The sequence below is a fragment of the Vigna unguiculata genome, chromosome 4 (genome assembly GCF_004118075.2).
Source record: "Vigna unguiculata cultivar IT97K-499-35 chromosome 4, ASM411807v1, whole genome shotgun sequence".
Lineage (NCBI taxonomy): Eukaryota > Viridiplantae > Streptophyta > Magnoliopsida > Fabales > Fabaceae > Vigna > Vigna unguiculata.
In genome coordinates, this window is record NC_040282.1 from 12,568,784 (window position 1) to 12,588,137 (window position 19,354).

General features: G+C 31.3%; 1 protein-coding gene across 1 annotated transcript; it reads right to left on the reverse strand.

Annotated features, from left to right (window-relative positions):
• Positions 1–8,161: 8,161 nt before the first annotated feature.
• Positions 8,162–19,128, reverse strand: LOC114182486 (4-coumarate--CoA ligase-like 9). The gene is made up of 6 exons (XM_028069361.1): positions 18,062–19,128; positions 11,395–11,581; positions 10,726–10,868; positions 10,359–10,426; positions 9,435–9,537; positions 8,162–8,567 (listed from the first exon to the last, which is right to left on the reverse strand). The coding sequence occupies exons 1-6, from the start codon at positions 19,058–19,060 to the stop codon at positions 8,454–8,456; spliced, it is 1,614 nt and encodes a 537-aa protein (XP_027925162.1). The 5' UTR covers positions 19,061–19,128; the 3' UTR covers positions 8,162–8,453.
• Between the last annotated feature and the right edge of the window lie 226 nt (positions 19,129–19,354).

The following is a 19,354-nucleotide window of genomic DNA, read 5'->3' on the forward strand; positions in this document are numbered from 1 at the left end:
TCCACACACCACAGACAATAGTTTTATCCATACAAATATTCAACAAGCACAAAACAGAACAAAGACGACTCAAACCCGAAACCCTAACTTCCCGTACTTGGAAATGGGTTCGTGCAGAACGTTCGACGCGTAACCAAGGAGCACAGCAGCTCTAGAACGCGCTAAGGAGCTGAAAACAGAAGGTACACGGAACAAGGGCAGATTAGTACTAAACCCTAACTGCGAAAATACAAGGGAAAGCAAAAAGGGAACTCCGATGATCTAGAGGGGGTACTTACGTGGAGTAGAAACTGATTCGGAGCTAGCTCGAGAGACTTGGGGAGGAACCCTAGCAGAGCTCTAGCGCGGAAGGGGAAGGTGACGGCTGTTGAGTTTCTGCAAGAGTGAGAGTGAGTGTGGAATTAGGGCAACCTGGAAGGCTTTTATCCTATGGGCCGGCCTTTAGGCCCAATACAGTAGGGCAGCCCACTAACTTTAGGGCAGAAATAAAAAGGGGGCCTTACACAAGATATTTTAAAAATTTAAAACTATAAAACTATAATTAAATTTAATATAAATTTTTTATTTTATAAAATTAAATAACAATTTTTTAATTAATTCTATGATAACAATATATTTAAGTTATTTATATATTTTTAACAAAATATATCGTATATAATTATTTTAAATAATTTATTAAGATCAAGTTAATTAAAATAAAGAAATTATTCAATTTTAAATAAAATATTTAGTAGACAATATAGAAAAATGTAATAGTTGATTTTTTCAATGGTAAAAATGATGAACGATATATAAATTGTTGAGTAGACTCTATAAAAATACAAAAGTTAGATAATACAATAAATGTGAAGAGTAGACGATGCAAAACTATAAATGATAGATTGTGCATATAAATGTAAATAATAGATTCTTTAAGAATACAAATGTTAGACAAACGATGCAAACAAAATATAAAAATATAAAGATCGAAAACTACAAATGTAGACCCCATGTAGAAAGATATAAAGAATAGACTCTTCTTTTGGAGTCGTTTTTCTATTTTTTTGGATTTTGAATTTCAAATTTAAATTTTATTACAATACTTTTATAGTTTTTACAGTTTAGAATTTTAAATTCAAACTTTATTACTTTGTATTTTGAATTTTAAATTTGTCAATATGTATCTTAATTTAAAAAAAAATATTGAAATTGAAATCATTAGTGAATTTTATATCTTTAAAAGTTTCAAGAATTTATAATTTTCACTTTGCAATAATACACGGATGTCTACGTTATAAAAAATATTTTTTAATTATTTTTTAAGCTTTTGTGAAATGTAAAAAATTTGTGAAAGTTTTTCAAAAACATTTAAAAATTCATTAAAAAGGCTTTAATGTTTTACATTCTTTTGTAGGGGTGTCAAAACGGGCCAGCCCAGCCCGTTTTACCATGCCTTATCTTTTCACTTTACATTTTATTATTTTTTAATTTCTTTAAACTTTTTTAAGAATTTTGTTTATAAATGTTATATATATATATATATATATATATATATATATATTGTTTATATAATATAGTATTTTTTTATTGTTTTTAATTTTTAAACACTAAAAAAAACAGGTTAGCAGGTCATGATTGGTCGGCCCGCCTTTGGGCTGCCAATGTAACGGGTTAGGTGGACTGGGCCACAACGGGTTAGCGGGTTGGAAACTCCAACCCGGCCTGCCTTTTTCTTGGCGGTCTAGTGTAAGATCCGAGGAATTTAAATAATTAAATAAATAATTATTTAATAAATGCAGGTAGTGAGAGCCTTATGGTATTAAATGCTAACTTTCATGACGTGAAAAAGTACTAGCTCAAATGGTTCAGAGTACTTGGTTATGTTGAGGGGACTTATAGGTTCAAGTCCTATGTATGCCAAATTGTGTGTTATTTAATTGTATTATTTTTACGATATGTTTGAGCGTGATAAGAGAGTATATATTTTTAGAATTATAAAAATCATCACAAACGTGAATTGGTTGAATTGGTTGTGCATTTGCATTGATATTGGAGAGTTATAGGTTTGAACCTTGGCTTAAGCTTAATAACTTTCTTTTTGCTAAAATTATTTTTGGCATGGATGTGAAAGGCCAGCAACCCTAGCTGAAAAAGGGGGTGTTTTAGATTGTGCATTTCGTGTGGGCTGTCTAAGGGAGAGTTTCTAAGCATAAACTTGCACCTAAAGAGAGTGAGTGAGCGTGCTTGGGTGGAGACAAGGCTTGGAACCAAATTGGAATAAAAAAGGGACTCTAGAAGGGCATTGGTGCGGGAAAAATCCAAGTTAGGGGAGTTGTACTACGTGTTTATTTTAATTGTATTGTTTCTAGACTAAATGGAATGCATGTGAACCTTGAGTTCTGCCAAAACTATAATAATTTGTTCGTGTTTTTAGAATTTTCCAAAAACCGCTTGGCGGCATTGAAGTCCTGCCAGGTGACACATGTTGCAGAACACAATTTCTAGGTTTTCTCTATGAACCGCCTGGCGGCTGCGTGTATCCCACCAGACGACGTGAACTGGTTTGATCAGTTGTTTCGTTTGCGTGCGTTCTGTGATGTTGGTAATGCTTGATTGGGGCCCTTGCATCAAACTATAAAATCTTTTATGTGGTTATATGACTGATATTGTATGAATTCCTGATGATTCTATGAATCTTGTTTGATTGGGAAAGTAGGGTTCATATTGGGGTTGGGGGAAGAATAAACATGATCTGCGATTATAATCGATGCGCTGTTGTATGATATTGATTTTAATGGGATAAACATGAACTCTGCCCATTATATGAAAGGATATAAATGTGTGAAAATTTGTGATAAAATGGGTGATTGGGGGATTGAGGGTTCGTGCAGGTGTTGGGAAACCTGGGAATTTCCCAGAATTTATATGCATTGCATGACGATTCATGAACTGCCACCAGGCGGCTTATTAGTGCAGAGAGGCTGGTGATCACTTGTCTCATTGGGAGTTCGTGGATGAGTTATTTGGAATATTTGTATATGTATAATAGTAAATAAAACTTGGTTGAGGGGATGTGAACGAAACATGTGGGTGTAATGTAATTACTAATAGGTATAATTATGTGATAGTTGGAACCAAGTGAATATAAAGGTGAGGTTAATGTGCCTATTTTGGTTACTGTTGTTATGTGCAAAAACACGATGTTGATTGGGATGCAGGGTGATCTGTTTGATTGGTAAAAGAGTAAGGGTATCGGAAATTACAATAATAATAGAGTAATGAGATAATCTCCATTGTGCAATCCTTGAGAATGTTGATGTATGAATTGTGATTCAACCATATGATTATGACTGGATGATTTGTTGATAATAGAAATTATGTGATGCATGTTTGAGGTTCATTAGAATCTGCTTCAAAATGCCAAAAACAAGTAGCATTGCGCTACTGGTATGGTGCCTGGCGACACATCTAACATCTCGACCAGATATTACGGGTTTAAATAAAATAAAATAAAGAATTAATAAATAAACCTCATTTATTAAAATGTCATTTCCCAAAACACGGGAAATTTAAAACTTTAATCCATTATATAATAAACTTTAAAATCATAATTATAACTCTATTACAAAAGTCAAAGTCTAATAAGAGTTTACAAATTATACCAAAGCAGAAAACATTAAAACTCTGAGAAAACTCTTTATCCCAGTCTAGCCCCGTTCTGACTCTATGCCTCACCAGAACCACCTGCAACATCATTTGCTCACATGTACCATGTACACAATAATCGTCAAACATAAGCAGATAGGGTGAGCTAATAATCAAAATAAGCATACATACAACATATATATTTATATTACAATCACACCAAAGGAATTCCCTCCTTTGATTCCATATCACATGGCCACCACCATGTTAACCAAGTTTTATGTCTTCTAATGAGTATCTCAAGGTGTCTTGTTGCCACACCTACCAGCCACAACTGATAGAGCACGTGCAGGAAACCTTGCCACGGATCACACACTTTAATGTTAGGTGGAGTTCCCAATACGAATAACATTGATAACGTCCCAAGACTACCAAACTCGTCAGCTTAATACTGAAGAGGGCAATCTAACTGGACCCATCCGCACACACCACAACGTGCACCCTCAAACCTGCAACACTCGCCAACCCGAGCCATAACTTAAGAGTTCCTCGTGTTCATCCGCCATCCCAAGCCACAACTCAAGAGATGTCATTCCAAGCCATAACTCAAGGAATGCCACGTGTCTCATTGAGTATATAATTATATATTAGATATTAGATTAGATACTATTAGAGATTTTGGTATTTCAAAGTGACTTTTACTCAATGGGAAGGTGAGAAGATTTTTTGAAACTAGTATAAAACTTTTTCAATAAGGTATGTAGATTTTTTAAAACATTTTTCATTTAAAATTATAATACAATAAATTCAAATATAACATTGAATTGAGACACTCAAAAAGTTATTGGTTTCTTCATAATTAATGCTAATTAATTATAAAGATGTGTTGGAAGAGATAAAAGTTTATCTTGAAAGTAGTGTTAGAAGAAACTGAAAAGTTGTTTTTATTCTCCTCAACATCTTTTAATTTCTAGAAGGTGAAAAGTATTTTTTGAAAAGTATAAAAAGCATCTTCAGTAAACTAGGTAAAAAAACAAAATTCTTTTTAATTTGGTAAATAAATGTATTTAAAGTAAATAATTTTATTTGCATTTATTATTATTAATAAAAAATTATTAATTGATCATATTCAAAAAAAATGTGCAATATGTAATATTATTTTTAAAAAAGATTAAAAAATAACTAATTTTGTCTATAGAAAAGAAGAAATTATTAATATTTATATAAAAATATTTGTTAGTTACAATCTGCATCATTGTGTATTTCTTTTAATTTTAAATTATAAATCTTTTTTCTACTCTAAAATTTTTAAAACGCGTCTTGTCATTAATGAGATAAAGTCATGGAGTGAGGAAGCAAATGAATATATTTCATTCATAGATTTAACTTATTAAACTTTAATACATATTTATTGAAGCATGAGCTTCATTTCAATTTTGTTTGTTGAAAAATTTAGAAAATTTAGATTTTACCTCTATGATTTGCATTTATTTTAAAAATAAATTGTAGTTTATGATTTCCATTTACTTCACTATTATAATTCTTAAAAAGTAAATATTATCATATCAAATAACATGAAAATTATATTTGAAAGTATTCACTCTTAAGACTGCGAAACATTTCAATAAATATCGTGTAATATTTGTAAATTCCACACCAAATCCTAATTAATTTATTGTATTACCATTTTTAGTTTAATTTATTTTAAAAATAATAGTTACTTTCTTCAAGAAACTTTGTAAAGGTTCCTAAAATGTCATCTTATGATACTTATTGCTCCAGAATATTAATTATGAAGACCACCAATTATGTTTTTATTTTTTTTTTACTTTCTTACTACAATAAATGAATGTTATATCTTTCAATACATGTCTGCTCAAAGATTAAATTTCCCACATTGATTTTTGTGCTTTTATGACCTCTGTCAAACATAAGTATTCCACCAAGATTAAATTTTCCTACATAGGCATATGTGCTCTTATGTTCTTAGCAATTGTATAAATGTTTGGACACACATTTGCATATTCAACAAACACCTTTGGGCTCCCTCATTCTTCACAAACACCCACCATATTCCTCCATCCAAAAAATAAATATTGCAAGTGTGTCCTGTGAAGAAGAAAATTTGGAAGAACAAAAGACAAAAAAATAGAAATCATAGAAGATGTACACGTAAAGCATAACCCAAAACAAAAAGAAAAAGAAATGGATAAGAAAAAGCAAAAAAAACATGAAAAAACATTGAAGCAAAGAAAACCCCTAATAATAAAAAACAAAACTTTAATGGGTTAAACAAATCGTAGTTGAAAAAAAATAAAAAGATTGGAGAAAATCTTAAAAAAGAGTAAGTTGATTTTAATGCAAAGAAAAATCTTAATAATGAAAAATTTCAACTTTGACAAATCAAAGAAGAAGAACACAAAATATAGTGAGTTGAATAGATCCAAGACGAAACTTAAATGGATTAAACAAAAATGAATAACAAAAACAAATCGAAAATCGAAAATCAAACTAGAAAGAATAGAAGACATGGATGTGAAAAGAAGAAGAGGTAAACTGAAGACACGTCCTGATAAAATCTCACCATTGAAAAAATATATATGGTAGAAGAAACATTAAGTTTTGAAACTAAGATCTAAAAAATAAAAATGAAGAGGAACAAACCTTTTAAGAACGTTATTCGTACTTGATAGCCTTGCCTTTGACTTTGAAGAGATCTTCAATCTTCTCCTTCTTGAAGATTTCATTCGTCTCAAAAACAAAAACAAAGTTAAGATGTGAGAGAAGAAACCCCACATAATAAAAAAAAACAACACATAAATGATAAAAATCAAAACTTTTAGAAAAAGAGGAGGATTTTAGTTCAGTAAAAATCAAACCTTTTACAAATGTTCTTCATCTTATCTCAGTCTGCTACCTTAAAACAAAAGGAGATATGCTCTGAGATAAAAATATTATCCATTGCAAACCATATAAGAAGAGAAAAGAATAATAGTAAAAATCAAATATTTTCATCTCAAGGCACGTCTGCATCTCCAATATTTTTTACATCTTTAAAACAAACAAAAAATTAAACATAGAATCATAAACATGAAAGAAAAATCATACTTTTTAAAAATAAATCCTTTTAAAGATGATATTCGTCCTGTTGCTCAAGAGCTCTTTGATCTTCTCCTTCTCTCCTTCTTAAAGATTTCATTCATCTTGAAAATAAAATAAAAATAGCTTTGAGATAAAAATATCAACCATTATGAACCATATAAGTAGAGAAAAGAATAACCCACATAAAAAACAACACAAAGATGACAAAAATCAAACCTTTGAAAGAACTAAGGAATGATCTTCGTCCTTCTACCAATAAAAATCAACCCTTTTTCATTCAAGGTAAACATGCATCTCCATTATTTTTTGCGTTTTTAAAACAAAAACCAAAATTAAAACATAGAATCATAAACACAAACGAAAAACACAAAAGAAAAATCACACCTTTTAAAAATAAAACCTTTTAAACATGATATTTGTCATTTTGCTCCAAGAGCTCTTTGATCTTCTCTTTCTCTATTTCTTAAAGATTTCATTCATCTTGAAAATAAAATAAAAATAGTTTTGAGATAAAAATATCAATCATTGCAAACCATATAAGTAGAGAAAAGAATAACCGACATATAAAACGACACGAAAATGATAAAAATCAAACCTTTGAAGAAAACTGAGGAATGATCTTCGTCCTTCTACCGATAAAAATCAAACATTTTCATCTCGAGGCATACCTGCATCTCTGCATCTTTAAAACAAAAGCAAAGTTAAAAGATAAGAATCATGAACACAAAAGAGAAACCAAACCTTTTTAAAATCAAAGGTAGTTTGCATCATCACAAAACAATAACCTATCATCAGAGGTACCATAATGAAAATATGAAGAGAAAATGAGGTAAACTAATTCGGATAAAATCTTATCATTTCACATGCATGTGTGTTGAGAGGTTTTAATCTGAGTTCTGAGGATTGATAAAATAGAAAAGAGGAAGAAGCAAGTAAAAGAGAGAGGAGAAAGATGAGAGAGAAAGAAAAACAAGAAGCAAAGAAAATAGAAAGTCGAGAGAGAAAGATGAGAGTTGTGTTATGAGATACGTTTAGGTTCCAGATATATATGATGCGAACATATGTGTGTTTTTTATTTTGTTTTTTATTGACTGGAAAGAGCACGTGATGACACGTTAGTGTTTTTTCTCTTTGTGATTTTTCTTTTTGAATGATAGTAGTGTAGATATATTATTATATTAAAATGTTACAGTTTGTTAGATTCTCAATTGTATATTAGATTAGATACATCCAATATCATCTCATGTTGTATACCCGAAATCATTTCAGACTATGTTCTTTCTCCCTTACTCTTATGTATGTCCTCTTAATATCATCTCAAATTGTGTCATGTATGTTCATCTTGAGCAACACCATATCATATTGGCAACAACAATATTTTGGTCAGGATCAACAAGGATCAACAAGAATCAACTATAATTAGTAGAGATTAAGGTATAAAATAGATTAGTATAACATTAAATAAAATTAACTAAGGTAATTATTTGTTATGTATGTGGTACAAGTTCAACTAGGTAAAAATTCATAAATCTAATATAAATAGCAATGTCCATTAGAGATAATTGGGTGACATTTATTATCACATGATAGACAACTTTAACTTCAGTGTCTAGATTTCTCGTTCAACCTGGAAACATCTCGAATTGAAGACTTAAGAGTGCAGAGATGTGGAATCTTAAAGTGTAATTTCGGTTCTCTACGAACATTTTTGTTATGTTATTGAGGCATTATAATCTAGAGGTAACAAGTTTTTTCAAGTCCCTCCTTAGTATCTTTCCTAAGGCATTCTTTGGTATTGCGTCCACAAATGCCACGCGCCTTATTTTCTTGTATGGTGCAACCTGCAACCGAGAAAGGAACATGAAAACTTAGACTTTTATGAGAGATATATCTATTCTATACCACAAGTTAGTTAAAGTAGTACAACGTTTTGATTAAATTAGTATACTTGTTGATATGAAACAATATATCGATTATATAATTCAAACATTTCATAATCATTAAAATACATTTTGAAATTTTCATAATCATTTTTAACTTTGTGATAACATGAAAGATTAATTATCACTTAGTTATAATAGAGAAAAACAAGATATCTTAAATCTTTTTAAGAACACAACACTTTAATTAAACTAGTACAATATTTTAGTTAAATTAATAAAATTGTGATTTAAAATCTAAATAAATTATATATCAAGATAGTATATGAAATTTTAGTGATATACATCTCTCGGCACTCAAATAATAATAATATTCACTATTATCATGTTACCTTACCCACTATCCATAACAATATGAATTTACTTATATGTGTTTTCTATTAATATATCATGTTTATAGTGAATTTATCTTTTCAGTTATATTTTAAGATAAATGATTTTCTTAAAAGAATTGAAATGATTTTGTCTTTCATAAATATGAGAAATCTTGTAAATTTAAAATTAATAGAAAAGAAAACCAAATATGTACTTCTTTAAACTACTTTCTTTTTTGAAAAATTGTCCGGATAATTAAAAAAAATGGTTGTATTTTACAGCTATTTAGTTTGTAAATTTATGTGATATTTTCCATGCTAGTGTGTTTAGAATTCACAAAATACTTTGTCAACTTTCTTCAGAAAATATCAATAAATATATCCTGCACATAACTTTAGATATATCAATAAATATATCCTGCAAATATATCATTGAAGGCATAAGGGAATGTACCTGTTTGGCGACAAAATCAATTATTTCTGCTTCAGTGATGGAACTTTGGGATTGTCTTACTACAATCGCCATGGGAACCTGCCCAGCTTCTTCATCGGGGTATCTGTTAATGATATATGTGAAGTTTATTAACTCTTATATTTATATATATAAATGAAATTTCTTTTTAATTTTAATTTATTTTATGTACTTGACACATTAAAATTTTTTATACATGTATCTAGACATTTTTTAAATTTGATAAGAAATAGACTTTAAATTTAATTCAGTTTCGCTCGCTCTGTATAGTAAGAGAAACACAAACAATGCTGATCTTTGTCTTCAACTTGCGAAGCATATAAATTGAAAAGGATAATGATACTTCAACCTACTTTTTTGACCCACTTTTAACCTACCACTCTTATCACCCTTAGATCATCACATCACATCACTACAAAAAATTAAAATAAATGATCTAAGGGTGATGAGAGTGGTAGGTTAAAAGTGGATCAAAAGAAGTAGGTTAAAATATCATTTTCCAATTGAAAAATAGGAATTGGTACGTTGGGAGAGAGAAAAAATCAAAGCATGTGTACTGTTATTTTTCAGTTGAATATGGATCCTTCACATGTAAAGATTATAATTTTATCCTCTAACTTCATATTCTCGTGTTTGTGTGCACGAGGGTAAATTGAGTGTCCATTTTCTACCTAGAATAAGTGATGGTAAGAAATGTTTAATTGGAAAAACAAGTTTTCACTATATAAAAGCATTAAATTCTGAAAAAAAAAAAAATTGCTTTGTTAGAACATTTTTAATAAGAGTCGATTCTAAGATCTGTTTTTCTTTTTTATTAAAGTTCATTTCTAGAATCTGTGTTAAAGTAATATTTTTATCATTGAAAGAAACTACAAATAAAAATGAGTAGAGCAGACAAAATCTTACGAAATAACTGCAGCATCATTTATCTCTGGGTGAGACAAGAGCCATTTTTCTAACTCCGCAGGAGCAACCTGCAATGCACATTGTTTTCAATGCCTTGCTATATATCACATCAAACAACAATAACATTGGAACAAATAATATAACAGAAAATAATTTATACTTAATATTTGTAAAACATGTTAGAGATGTTTTTAACATCATGGTTATATGACATTAGTCTTGCACATATAAGACCTTAGACACCACTTTTACACCAAAACCTTAAGGCAATGTTGTTATGGGTCTTTATTCTTATATAGTGTTTAACTTTATTTATTATATCCAATGTGAGACTTTGACTCACACTTGGACTATTCCCAACAGTTACCTGGTAACCCTTGTATTTGATCAACTCTTTTAACCTATCGACAACATACAAAAAACCATCATTATCGAAATAACAAAGGTCTCCGGTCCTTAACCACCCATTCACCAAAGTTGCTGAAGTTGCTTCTAGATCATCAACATAACCTGCTCCAACATGGTCCATGCATTGATAAGGATCAAATATTAGTTGAAGAGGAGTGCAATGGTTCTGCAAGTTGAATAAATCTATATATGAACTAAGATAAGCCTCTAGGCAATGGTTCTGCAAGTTGAATAAATCTTCACTTATGATTTCAGTTTTTCTATGGTAATTTTGTTCCTTATGTGGACAACATCATCTTAGGAGGCCTTGATTCTTCTTCTGCCAACAAAGTACAATTGACATTGAGTGTTTTGTTCAAACTAAAGATCCTTAGTTCTCTCAAATATTTCTTAAACTCAAAAATTGTTAGATCTAACAAGTGTATTTCCTTGAGTTAGAGACAATATATTCTATCTTTGATTGATGATACTGGTTTCTTAGGTAGCAAATCATTTACACTACCTATGGATTTCAATTTAAAGCTTAGTTTTAAAGATGATGACCTTATTTAGGATCCTTTTGTATGTAGAAAGTTAAGTCATTACATGAGGAATCCATTAACCACACAATTTCCAAGCCAGACATTACCTTTCATAATAGTAGGTGATTTGAGCCAGAGTTCTCCTTGTTCACCTGGAAGCATGGCTTCTCCTGTGTCTGGGTTCACAATTTTGGCTTCCACCCCCGGTAGCAGTTTACCTGTTGTTTCCACTTGCTTAGCATCTTCCGGAGAGGTTCGGACAACCCCGGCACATGATTCGGTTAAACCATATCCCTAAATTGTTTGCATATGAGAAACTATTGTTAAACATTGAGATAATTAAAGAACTTAAAGAAAATAATACTAATTTAAAATCAGCAATAATTATGGTAACTAGCTAATATAACAATTTAGATATTAATTTATAAATTAATTATAATTTTTTATTACTAATAAAGACTACTTTAACATGATATAATGGTTAATTACTTTTGGTGTTTGTTTTTTGATAGTTTTTTATAGTGATATATGACATATCAATTCATGTGGTTATATTTTATCCCTCAAAATTTAAAATTTCAAAATATATTTTTATTAATGAAATACTTGTTAAAATTATATAAATATACAATTTAAATATATATATATATATATATATATAACTTTTACATTATCGATTATTTTATACCTGTAAATTTAATTATCAAATTTTGATAAAATTGAAATAAATAAATAATTATCCCGATTCTTTTACCTTGCGTTTTATAAAGAATTTTAACATTTGTAAGAAATTGAAATACATGGTATATAATTACTTACAATTTAATTATCTTTATTTTTTAAATAATTTGTTTGGATATCTTGAATTTCAATTTTTTTTTTAATAAAGTAAATTAATTTCTCTTTTAGGACAAAATCATATTTTAAAAATATATGGCTCAACCTTTAGATTGGACTGATTTGACTCGACCCTTAGCTTGGGCCAACTTGTCTCGACTTTTGACTTGGGCCAGCTTGTCTCGACTTTCGGTCTAAGCCAACTCATTTAGACCCTCGACTATGGTCGACTTTACTCATCCTTCGTCTCAGGCTTAATCAGCTCGACTTTCAACGTTGAAGGTTTAGCTAAGCAGATTCTTGTCAAAGGGCCAAGCCAAGTTGACAAGGGCGGGAGGTATAGTCAAGTTGACCCTAGCCAAAGGTCAAGACTAGTCAGTTCTGGCCAAAGGTCGAGACTATCGGTCCTAACCAAAGGTTGAGACTAGTATGTCTTGGTCGAAGATCGATAAGATTCGGCCCTAACCGAAAGTGAAGACAAGTTGGCCTTGGTCGAAGGTCAAGATCAGTCGACCATTAAGATGAGTCAGATTGGGACAAAGATCAAAAAGAGTCACCACGAACTAAAGGTCAAGTCAAGTAGGCCTGAGTTAAAGGTCGAGCCTCGAGCCAAACAAAGTCGAGTTGTCTAGGCCTATGGTCGAGTTGAGTGGACCCGAGTTGAAAGTCAATGTGAGCAGAAAATCAACCCAAGTAACTTGGGTTGAAAATTGAGCCATGTCGGTTCGTGCCGAAGGTCAAGCACAATCAACTGAAGGTTGCATTTTTTATTCTTCTATTATTATCTATTTGAATCTACTATTCCTAAATATTTTTCATTTTGTTACTCAAATTTGTTTTTTATTTCGTAATATATGTTATTGTACTGAATGCATTCTTATAGTATATATACGGGGCAACTACACCCTTCCATAAAGCATGATAGGGTAAGTTCGATATTTGCAAGCCTCGGTCTTTCACCAAACTTCAAATATGAACCTCCTACGATTCTCATAACTAGATATCTTCCTCTACACGAGTAGGATTTTAGCAGAATCAAGATAATCCCTTTACATATCAACATTCACTATCCTTATCCATATCATCATAATTTAGTATTTCCTTATCCATAATCAAGAAGATAACTCCAGATCAATTTAGTATTTCCTCCTTGGAAATTTGTACAGTATCCTTATCCATGTCATCAACATATTACATTTCACATCAAGCTCATTCATCATTCACAATATAGAAACATACATGCTTAAACGAAATAGGAAAAACATGAATTTAGCACACAAGGGTGTCAACAAAAGTCATTGGCGCTCGGAGTATAAGGAACCCTTGAAATTAATTTTAGGTGACACTCGATGCTATGCTAGTGGCTCCCCCGAGGGTCTAAAAGTGACGCCCACCACCTTGACCTCACTGAATTGAGTTATGCAGATGGCACCGAGCAATCTAGCAATATCGCTTGTGTCGTATGAGTGAACAATCACGATTCAACTAAGTTAGGTCACTCAATCTACCAATCTAGGTCAATTTAAATCATCTTAAGTGAAAAAACCATTGTTTAGTTCAAAATAGATCTTGGGTATAGTAGATTGGATGATTCTAACACAATCAAACCAGTTTCACAAGCACAAGCCAAAATCAAATAGATAAACCCATCAAAGCAAAAATCAAATAGATAAACCCATCGACAATTATGTTGATACTTCCCAAATTCATAATCAAAATCAATTTCTCAACTTACAACAAAACAATTATTATAAATAGACTAGTTTCCCTTAACTCAAAATAGCTTGTCCAAGCTAAAACTCTAATGCTCAATATATTGAGCCACTCCCAACTACAGACACTTTTTTGAAATTTGATTGGTTCATAATTTCCTTAACTCTTAATTTTCAACGTGGTGCAATTTGATTTTGAAAAGGATAAGAAATATAGATGAAATTAAAAGAGAAAGAATGAGGACATTTGGCTTGGGTGAAGGCACAAAAATGAAATAGAAAGTTGTAGAGGTAAGCTTACTTCCTTCTTCTATTAATATCTTATTATTATATTATTGTATTAATATACTCTGTAGACATAGAGAATGAAACCAGAAAGGTGTGGAGTCAACCTTTCTATTCTTCTCATACTTTAGTATTATATATTATTATTTTACTATTTCCTTTTGCAAGATGGCAAACAAAGAAAACAACGATAGTCGATAGTCGATAGTCAATAGAATGTGGATGGGTCACAAGGGTTACACTTTCCCCCAACAACAAAACTTTTCATTCCTAAAAATCCAACTTACTAGACAAGGATATAGATTTTTCATATCCAATTCCCATGTAGAGTCACCAAATTGAATATCCCATAACACTTTCACCAAACTAATAACTTTACCTTTGAGTTGTTTAGATTGGTAATCCTCAATCCTACTTGGTTGGTCTGGCCTCAAACAATAAGTTCTCTTTGACTTGCACATCATCAACTTCCAAGATATGACTGGGATTAGGGGTGTATTTCCTCAACTAAGATACACAAAAAACATTGAAGGTTTGCCAACTATGGAGGTACATCAAGGTCAAACCCTTGCACCACTTTCCTACTAAGAGCATTAACCATCACATTTGCCTTCCCTAGGTGATACATCAATTGAAACTCATAATCCTTCAAAAACTTTGCACACTTTCTCTATCTCATATTTAATTTCTTCTTAAAAATGTACTTTAGGCTTTTGTGATTACTACACACCATGAACTTTTCACTATAACGATAATGCCTCTAGATCTTCAAGGTAAACACCATAAATGCTAACTCCAAATCATAAAAAGGGCAGTTTCTCTCATGATTCTTCAATTGTCTGGAAGCATAAGCTACTACTTTATTTTCTTTCATCAACACACGTCCCAAGTCTTAGTGAGAAGTATCATAATAAATTTCAAAAGGTTTTCTTATATCTAGTACCACCAACACTAGTGTAGTAGTTAACCTTGTCTTTAGTTCTTGAAAGTTTTGCTCATATCTATCGGTACAAGCAAATGGCTGGTTGTTACGAGTCAACTACGTTAAGGGTGAAACTATTCTAGAGAATCCCACAATGAACCTCCTTTAATAGCCAACCAAACCCAAAAACATTTGTGGTAGTCTTGGGACGCTCCCAATTTAGCACAACCTCTACTTTAGCATGGTCCACATAAATCCCTTACCTGATCTTATATGTCCCAAAAACTACACTTTCCTCAACAAAAACTCACATTTTGACAACTTAACTATAAACTACTTTTCTCTTAGTATGCCTAACCCTGACCTCAGATACTCCTCATGTTCATCATGATTCTTGGAATAAATAAGAATATTATATATGAAAACAATAACAAACTTATCTAAGAAGTGAAACATCTTATTCATGTAATTCATGAATAAAATTTTCCAAACTAATGTAAAATTCAATTTTTTCCTAGAGTGGTCGTTGTCCAATTAATACCGAATGTTTAACCAAAAATTACTCAAATCGAATGAATATTCCTCTTATATTTTGTAATTCTAATATACTAGTGGAATTTGTAAAGATGCCAAAAAAATCCATATCCACGAGTATTCGCGGATAAAACCAGAAATGGATAAGAAGTGGATATTGTAATTAGATACCCTCGGGTAACGAGTATGGAAGTTTTTTATACTCGCATGTTAACCAGATAGGTACATGTATCATAGTATCCGTACCGCAGATACCCATACCCACTATACTATAATTTAAATTAAAAGACATGATTAAAATATTAACACATTGATTGAATGAGTATTTTTTATCAATTGGTTTAAAAATCATTTCTATTTCTTTGTAAATTGTAATTCAACATTATGTAAATGGATTATTTAGACTTTATTTGAAATTTATGAATATTATGTATTGGATTTTATTTGAATTTATTGGTTAAAATATGTTGTTAAATATTTTATTTTATTTGTTGATAAATATCCACAGATACCTGTAGATACCTGTGAATATTAAAAAAAATGTGAAAACCCGCATAACGGATATTCGCATAGATATGGAGATGGGTATGAGACGAATATTTATCCAATAGATAGGATATTTATCAAACAGGTAAGGTACAAGGGAGCTACTACTTGTATCTTATTTGTCTCGTTGACATCCCTATAAACTTAATTGTATTTATAAAAGAAAGTAGACTTAATCGGTTTTCAAATAAATAAGTATTAAACATAGCATAAATCTTTCCTTTATCTTTTTAAATTACACACTGATATGCAACTAAATAAAGAATTTTAAATTTTGTAGTCTGATTAAGTTAACTTAAAGTAATGTTTAATTTTTATTAGATGTTATTCTAAAAGGAATTCCTTAATAGCATGTCTCTTAAATTAAAATTTTATTTAATCTCTTTTATCCAATACTAATATGTGAAAATGGTTAAAAAATTTAAATTTACTGTTCATTTAACTTAAATTTAATTTTACAAAATCAGTAGTCGAAATAAATTACACTTTTAGATATATTACACTTTTAGATATAGGTTAAATCATTCCCTTGAACCTAATTCTTGTAGAAAAATCTCAAATCAGTCTTTTTTTTATTTGTTTCAATATGGTCCATATTTTGAAAAAAAATTGTTACAATTAGAATCTTTCTATCAATAATGCAATAACAACCATTAATAATGCAATAACATCGTGAAATGTGCCACATGTTCACTCGTGATTTTTTTTCTTGATTTTTTTTATTTTATTTAATTATTTTATAATTTTTTATTTTTTTTAGGAGTTTGACTACATATCAATTTGTCATGACAATGACAACATGATGTAACATTACTGGTGTCACGTGATATTGTTAAATATGAAAATTCTTAATTTAGACTTTATATTTATTTTTTTTTCTCAATTTAATCCTAATTTTTGTTTAAACCGGAACAATTTCATCTATATCCAAATTGAGGTCAAATTTTAGCTATTTTATAAATGTTGCAATGATATTTTAAACAAGATTAAATTTATTTAAATTTATACTTTACATCGAACTTTATTCAAATTTTGTTTTAAATTTGGTTAAAAATGTCATTATATATATATATATATATATATATATATATATAAATTAAAATTTCTCAATTTAAAATGGATAACATTGTTTTAGCTTTAAGAAGATGTGACTAAATTGAGACAATATACCCAAACACAAGGACTAAATTGAGTTTTTTTTACATCATCAATATATCTATCATGTAGTAGGACCTTAATTTGACACGTGATACTTTAAAAAAAAAAAAAACATAAAATAGCCCATGATACATAAGCTATCACTAAAGTTGTCATTTGTCATGACACATTAGCTAAAGTTGTTAATGCATTACTAGTAGAAAAGACCCGATTACAATAAATTACTCAAAAATAAAAACTAAATTAAAACAATAAAATAGAAATCAATGAAATATTTTAACTTTAGATATAATATAAAATATTAACTAATTCTCACTTCATTTTACTAACTAAAAATGTTATTAATGGGAAACGCATTTTCTTAGCTCAAAGGGTGATTTCTATCTAAATTTCATTTTGCATATAGTTTCATCCATATAAACAATGCCACTTTTCACTTTTTAATGAAATATTATTTTTTAAAATTATCTCAAATTAAATTTTCTTTCCTATTGAACTAATTTATTTATTTATTAAAAATCATAAAATTATTTGAAAAAATATTCTTAATCGGTTTGGAGTAATCTTAAATTGCAATAATGTGAGAAGAGGGAGGGAGTATTTTTTTTAATTAATACTTATTTTAAAAAGTTACTTCATAATTAATTGATTGATGTTTTTACTTCTTCCAACGTGCTCAAAAACATTATCCGATCGATTTTCAGATTTACCAATAATTTGAACCAATTCATATTATAATTATGATGATGATATGATATGTTCATAGTTGAGAAGACAAACCTGGATTAGTACCACATTGGGGAACTTGGCTTTGAAAGCCTCGGCGGTATCCTTTCCGAGTGGAGCCGAGCCGCATGCAATCCCCTCTAACGTCGTCAAATCGTACTCGTTGGTGACATCGTCCTTCGTCAAAGCGACCAACAGGGACGGCACCACCGCGAGATTCGTCACCCGGAACCTTTCCACGGCGCTCAGCATTCCCTTCAAATTGAATCTTTCCATGATCACCACCGTGTCCGACAGAACCATCGCCTTGAAGCCGAAGGAGAAGCCGTATACGTGGAAAAACGGCATCGTGAACAGGAACACCGCGGGCTCCTTTCTCTTCACTCGAACGGCGTCGTATCCCGCGGCTAATGCTGTTAAGTTACGGTGCGTGAGCATCACGCCCTTTACCATCCCCGTGGTCCCCGAGGAGTACAGAATCGCTGCCAAGTCGGATTGATTCACTCGCGCGGGGGATGCGAGTGGACTCGGATTGTGAATCTTCGACTGAGTGAGCGAGTCGAACTCGGGGGAGTCGAGGAGGACGGTAGGGATACCATACTCGCGTTCCGCGATTGAAGTCACTGTAAAGACGATAGCAGGTTTGCTGAGGTGGAAGAGGCGCGTGAGATCGGAGCGCGTGGACAGAGGATTCGCGGGGGAGACGATGACTCCGAGGGAGAGGAGCGCGAAGTAGAGAATCGGAACTTGGATAAGGTTTGGGGAGAGAACGAACGCGGCGTCTCCTTTGGAAAGTTTGAAAACTGTGGCGAGGTTTGCGGCTAGGGTTTCGGCACGGTAGATGAGTTCTTCGTAAGAGATGCTGTGCCCGGTGGCGGCGTCTACAAAGGCAGTGACAGAGTCTGGAAACGGCGAGTTGCGGCGGAGGGAGAGGGTGTATGATACGGCGGAGACGGCAGCATCGGGCGGAGGGAGGGGAAATGGTGGTCTGAGGCTGTGGAAGGTTCTGGAAACGCGGTTGAAGCCGCTCTTTGGATCTGTGTCCTGCCTCATATTCTTGTTCTAGTGTTCATGTTTCGTTGGAGAATAGATTTTTTTTCATGAAGGACATTGTTATTATTAATGGAAAGGTACGTTATAATTAGAAAGTTAATTAGAAAGGTTCGTTGACCGCAAATATCTAATTATTCCTATTTCACATTGCATAACGTCACACATTTAAGGATTAAGAAATATTTTAGTTACTTTACTCCAACATTCTTCAGTGACATTATTTTTTACAAAACTCAACAACTTACTTTTAACTTACTTTTGTAATATTTTGATCGTTAAGATGTTAAGTTTTAT